Below are 6,458 nucleotides of genomic sequence, written 5' to 3' on the forward strand. Positions count from 1 at the left end.
CCCTTGTCCTGTTGCAACAGGCCCTGCTAAAAAGTCTGTCCCCATCTTTCTTACAAGCCCCCTTCAAAGCCGGGGAGGCTGCCATAAGGTCTTCCCAGAGCCTTCTCTTCTCCAGGCTGAACACCACCAACTCTCTCAGCCTGGCCTCACAGGAGAGGTCTTCCATCCCCCTCATATATATGTATATATACCTATGCGTATATATGATGTATATGTACACATCCTATATGTGTAATACCTCGCAGTTACTCAGTTTTGATCTATTTTCTACAATTCAGCAAGCTACCCTCAGATTTTAGAGTTCATGTACCTTCCCAGACTTCATTTCATCAATACCTTCCATGTGGACACTGCTGAGCAATTAACAGAAGGTGACCCAGGAGAAACTCCCTGTTGAACTCCACTTGACACCTTCTTCTGGTTTTATAATGGAGCACCTAGAACAGTTTAGAAGCAGCTATCCAAACAATTTCACAGTAATCCACAGAATTATAAAACCGAGGTTTTCTAGCATTTTATAATAATGACCTGTCAGACAAGTGCTAGAAATCTTACCGATGTCAAAATCTAACAGTATACTGTTTCTTCCATAGCCACAGGGACAGCAAATCCCCTACTGCAGAAGAAAACTGAACTAGGTAGGCACAACTTGCTCTTGACCTCACCTCCTCATTATATGCTGGGAGCTTACAAGCAGTATTTTATGGTTCCTGAGTTTGTGGGCACTGAAATCACCTCCTTCAAACTTCAATCTTTCTCAGCTTGCACTGTGTTTAGCTGACAGCCAGGTGTATGGTAACATGAGACTTCCAGCTGCCCCTCTTGGGGAAGTTTCTGCCTCCTGAGTTTGGAGAAAAAGGCAGGCTTGTGTGTGTTACAGAGAAGTAATTCCTCCATCTCTGGAACAGAAGCCTGTGAAAATCTTTCCATGTGTAACTGGCTCCTGATGCTGCAGCTGGTACGAGCCGCCACCAGAGCCCATCCACAACTTGAGCATTGCTTCAGTTTTCTTCCCGGGTTAAGTTCTCTGTTAACAACATGGCTCTTGAGACAGCTTGTCTCAGGAACCTGTCTTCTTTACCTGACCATCTGTCTTGCACAGCTTGTAGGAAACTTTAAGGCTCCTTCCTCTGTCAGATTTAGTCAAAATAAGCCAGGAGCTCTGAAGTTACCAGAGAAATCACGGAATCACAGATAGGTACAAATATTGGCCTAGAGGTATCCTTAACCTGAACCAGTATGGCAATTCTTACACCTTATGGTTATTGGTGTTGAACGCAGCCTCTCCACACATCCTCTCTCTACTGTGTGAGGCACTGAGATTTCAGCCACTCTGCTGTTCTGCTGCACAGTCTGGAAAAGCATTTCTAAATATGAATTCCCTTTGCAGTGGATTTTTTATCATATTATAAAGCACATGCTGGGACAAGTGGGTGGGAAAACAGAGGAAGACACTGTTTCTTTAAAGAAGTCTTACATAAATACAGTTTAGTCATTAAAAAGATCACCTCATTCCCTTGGGCATCAATTACTGAGATGTAGTTTGGCTGCTTTTCATTTGGGTACGAAAGTAGCACATCATAATGAACGAGTTCTGCTGAATCCAGTCCAAATTCCTTCCACTGGCCTTGAATTTGTTTGGCAAGAAGAAGATTCTGTTCAGTTCCTGCGAGGTGAGGCAACTTGGTAAATGACCTAGGATAAAACATAAAATCACTAGTAAGCAGCAAATGCAGAGAGGCACAATAGTGAACTCGGATCAGTGTGTATAAAACTTATCTTCAAGCTACATGCATGAAAAGTAAGGTCTTAGAACATCTGAGCTGTATGATTGTTTATCAGAGTCTGCATCTGCATAAGCACGAAATGTAGTCAGAGCAGAGGATCTTTCCTGAGGCCTTAAGATAAGTCAGCTGAACCTTTCTCTTCGCATAACAGAAATAGTCACATCTACACACAAGCAATGAAAATCAGTGTCAAAGACATTCAGCAAAAGAATATGCACAGTATGCAAGGAGCAGAAACACACACAGAAAAGCTACACATTCAGAAAGGAGACCTTCAAATAATTCTGGTATCTGATGATGGGTTTGTATATTGTTGGCATAACATGTACTAATAAGTTTAACTTGAAAATCATTATATCAAATATCTGCACAGACTTGATCTTTTTTTCTTAATCAAAAGCCTCAATAACAAAAGCCTTCTTAACAACATTTACACCCAGATCAGATATAACACATAGTGGTGACAAACAGTCAGAAACAATATCCAGCCCCCCTGGGATACCCTACCCAAATCTGTCTAGAATTTGTTTGGCCCACTGAACAAATGAGTTAGGGCAAACGCTGATCAGTCAGCCAGGTACTAAGCACCAGCTTCGAATTCCCAACAGGCTACCTGTAAATGGCTGCCCAACGGATGTCAGATACCATTAATTACAATTAATTAGTAGTACCAAATACCATGATTAGTAGCATTTCAACCTGTCAGTTCAAACTATTTTCAACCCATGCAACAACTTGCTCTTCAGTATGCCCTTCCTCAGCTTCCAAATCAGAATGCTTGTTGCCTGTCTTCGTCTTGCACTTTAAATCTCTAGCGTATTTTAAGTACTTTTTAATTCCTTAAGTACTGTAGTTTAAATACTACATATGCCATGAGAAAAAATATACCGAACAACACATTATACCTTTTTTTCAGTTTTTCACTTCCAAACAGTTTCATCTTTTCCAGAGCTATGATTCAATGCTAAGGTCAAAGTGTCTGGATTTTCTGAGACTCATAGTCTGTTTTCCCCGCTTGACAAAAGTAGATTTAGTAGTCTGAAAAACTAAGAATATGGATCAAAATTTTCAAGTTCACATTTTTTTATGCTTTTAACAAACTTTTTGGATAGTGTATTAATAAAATTTTTCTGCAGTTCCTGTTTTTTATTTGAATTTAGGGAAAAAAACCCACAGTATGAAGTATTTGGCCCATCATCAAAGTAAGCAGACAAAGCAGACACTATTAATACCCTATGGCCAAGAAACTTTAGCATAATTGCAGAGCTATTTCATGCTGTCGTCAGTCTCTGTGCTGCCTAGGCTCTCACTCAAACATAATCTTCATGAATTCTCCAATCTACTGAGAGCAACAAGTACAAAATGAGATAAGGCCTATAGACTTAAAAAGCTATTTGATATTAGCAATGAAACCATTTGGTTTTAAAATAAATGTACAAAAATCAAAGTTGTCAGTAATCGTTTGGTGTTCATGCTGCAGCTGCTGACTTACATATTGAACACCAACATGTTACTAACCAGAGGTTATATTTGTTTATTTTTCTTGTGAATATATTTGTTCCTCTGTAGAACATATAAATATGCACAATAATGATTTTTTTTCATTTCCAGTGGAATACACAGCAAAACAAGAGGATATTTTTATATCCCCAGCATTTTCGATGTTTTGAAAGAGCTTCATGTATGCACTAGGATGCAAAAAAGTATATTGAGTAGCAATTACATCATGCAAGACTTAACTTCCCGTACACACACATTGTGCAGGGACAGGGCCCTTCATCTTCTGAAATGGAATACAGGGTATAATGGAACTCAAGCACCCAATTAACAGCACATTATCCAACATGGCCACACTAAAGAAATTATCAGCTGTAACTGTACATGCAACTCAGTGCCATGCAAAATTTGTAGCATTTTTAATGTATTCGTTTTCTAGGTAGGCTAGCTGCTCACACTGAGAGTTTAAGGAGATACTGGACAGATTATCAGTCAAATGTAATTAATAGCAATCAGTGTATCCCAAACACAGTAAAATCATCTCAGTCTGAGACAAAGCAAAGTTATCCGATGTTAGAGCTTCAGACACTTGTGAGGAAAAACCAGACACACTGCATTAAATCACAACTCTGGAAAACCATAATAAAAAAGCATGATAAGTGCTGGTAGTAACGCAGCTTGAGGGAAGTACACTTAACAGTACCACCACTCCAAAAAAGTAACTTCAAAAATAGCCGGGTGGGGAACAAAAGGGTTGTGAGTCTTACCCTTCTCCTTTCCCCCCGACATTCTGTACAAATCAAATACTTCCAAAGCATCTTAACAGCTCTGCTTTCAGAGGCTGTTCCCTGGAGCTGATGTTACCACTTTCTGGCTTTTGTAACTGATAAAATTATTTAAAAACCAAGACGCGCAGGGCTTACCGAAGGAATTGCTTGATGTTTTCTGCTTTCATTTCAGCCACAAGTTTCTGTCTCACATTTTGACAGACATCTGAAGAATTAGGGTTTTTTTCAGTCAGTTTTGCAAACCATCCTGAAACACATGTGAAAAGGTTCCTACTTAGCAAGAGCCCCAGTCCTCACGTATTTGAGCCCGTGTGCAACCTAAAGTACTGAAGAGTCTCATTAAAACCAGGAGGATGAACAGGGCTTCGAGCACCCTCTGTCAGTGTTGGCTGGCTCAAACACAGCAGTGAAACAGAAAAGTAAAATATACTTCATTGACTGAATTGCCAAAAAAGTGACATAATTAAAAGAGCAAATCCTAAATCTCTGGTAAATACAGTCCCCTTTTTAAGGCAGATTAATCTCTCATTAATTTTGAACTATAGTTTAATTTCTCAATTAACTGTTTGCAGTAGGAGGATTGAACTCCTGATGCTCATGATGAAATTCCCTTATTTAATGTACACATATATTTAAAAATATGTGCATAAGCATGTTCCGAGTGAAGGCCTCGCACTCAACAGCCACACGGTCAGCATTTACAGATGTGGGTAGGGGTGGAATTAGTCTATTTAATAATTAAAGGAATAAAGTTAACTGTGGCCCTAGTCAGTTTTAAAAAGTTAAAGATTTTTCAGTTGCCATAAATAAAAAAAGGAAAGAGTATATTAACTATATGAACTCGTCTTTCAAAAAAACCAAATCCTTTTACTGTTATAGCTAGAAAATCCCAGATTGGGGAAATTGTCATAATAAAGCGAACTACATGTGCTCTCACATGCACAATCTATATGACCTGTTAAACTTAAATGCAATTGTAGCAACACTCTGAACATAACAGTGATACTGGATCAGACCAAAGGTCCATCTTGCCCAGTATTCTGTTTTGGAGCATGGCCAAAAGATGATGTTCAGGCAAATGTATAAGAATAGCACAAGCACCAGAAAATTGCAGCTCAGGGATCTCCTAAATCAAACTAATGTTTTTTATATTTAATAGACCTCATGGATTTTTCTTTCATGCTTTAGCCTTAGGTGTGTGCTACAACAAAAGTTTAAAAAGGAAAGATGCAGACGTGCAATTTTAGACTTAAAATCAAGTGCTCCAAGTGACTGCAGGAAAGAATCTAATGTTCTAGTGAAGTTTATTGTACATGAAGGAAAATCGCGCAACTCCACTCTTGGCTGTCAGTCAAAACTCCTCCTCCTCTACATTCTGTCCTTAATTTCTAAAATAGCAACTGAATAGGATCTTCAGTAAAAATCAGGAAATATAAAATAAAAAAAAAAAATCCTGGAGGTTTTGCAATCACAGAAGTCTCAAATTCTTCTATCAGTCTCTCCTCTTTGAACGTCTGACTGCCCGTTGCGGGAAGCTGTCAATTCACCAGGGCTTGTCTTGGGCTGAAGCAGGCAGCCGCTATTTTCCTCTCACTCCCTAAAGACCAAAATTGCTAGAGAGAACAACCTCTTAGAAAAACAGTGGGACAGGTATTTTATAACGTCCCTAAAAAGCGGTAAAAGCTCCCTGATGGGGAGTTAATCGCAACAGGAGTTGCACACAAGTATCTGCAGAGGGCAAAGGCTGCGGGCTGAGCCCCGGTGCCTGTACTCACCTGCAAGAAAGCCCAGTAAGAAACAGCCCAGCAGCCCGGCGCAGCCCAGCCACGCGCGGAGGGTGGCCTTGCTCCTGGCCATACTGGCACCGGCGGCCGGCAGCTCTGCAGTCTGTGAGGAGGGCAGGCAAGCAGCTGCCTTCTTCCTCCTCCTCCTCCCTCTCTTCCTTCTTCTCCCGCCCTCAGCCCCAGGGCTGCCCCTGGCTTCTGTGACTCAGCGCTCATCCTGCCTAACCAGCCTTAATCCCGGGATGGTGATACGATTTTCTGAGTGCAATAAAACACTTCCATTTCTTCGTCTCATCCCATAAGATGGCTTGCGTGTAGCTGTATGTGTAGATCTGGTACAAATAGTGTACTAAGCAATGCATAAGTACTATTCAAAATGCTAATTTCTATTATTTATCAGGACTTTCTGGTTTTGAAAGTTCCTGTTTTAGGCCTAATCACAATCAGTTTTTGTGCCAGTGAAAGTGGCCAAGAGATGAAATGGAGGAAGAGAAAACTTGTTTTCTCTTTACCAAGGAATTATTGGATTGCTCCTCTTTGTAATCTGCGGTTACATTAATCCTTGGCAAGTGATGAATACTTTGAGCAGCTCAGAATACAAT

At 40.2% G+C, this 6,458-nt stretch overlaps 1 protein-coding gene across 1 annotated transcript in view; it reads right to left on the reverse strand.

Annotated features, from left to right (window-relative positions):
• LOC104621501 (N-acetylated-alpha-linked acidic dipeptidase 2-like) overlaps positions 1 to 5,929 on the reverse strand; it is a 34,589-nt gene extending 28,660 nt beyond the window's left edge. The window contains exons 1-3 of the mRNA XM_010288017.1: positions 5,848 to 5,929; positions 4,208 to 4,319; positions 1,509 to 1,695 (exon numbers count right to left, since the gene is read on the reverse strand). Of these exons, the coding sequence (XP_010286319.1) occupies positions 1,509 to 1,695; positions 4,208 to 4,319; positions 5,848 to 5,929 (381 nt within the window). The remainder of the gene's footprint in view (positions 1 to 1,508; positions 1,696 to 4,207; positions 4,320 to 5,847) is intronic.
• Positions 5,930 to 6,458: the final 529 nt, after the last annotated feature.

Source organism: Phaethon lepturus, unplaced genomic scaffold, assembly GCF_000687285.1.
Source record: "Phaethon lepturus isolate BGI_N335 unplaced genomic scaffold, ASM68728v1 scaffold14350, whole genome shotgun sequence".
NCBI classification, from domain to species: domain Eukaryota; kingdom Metazoa; phylum Chordata; class Aves; order Phaethontiformes; family Phaethontidae; genus Phaethon; species Phaethon lepturus.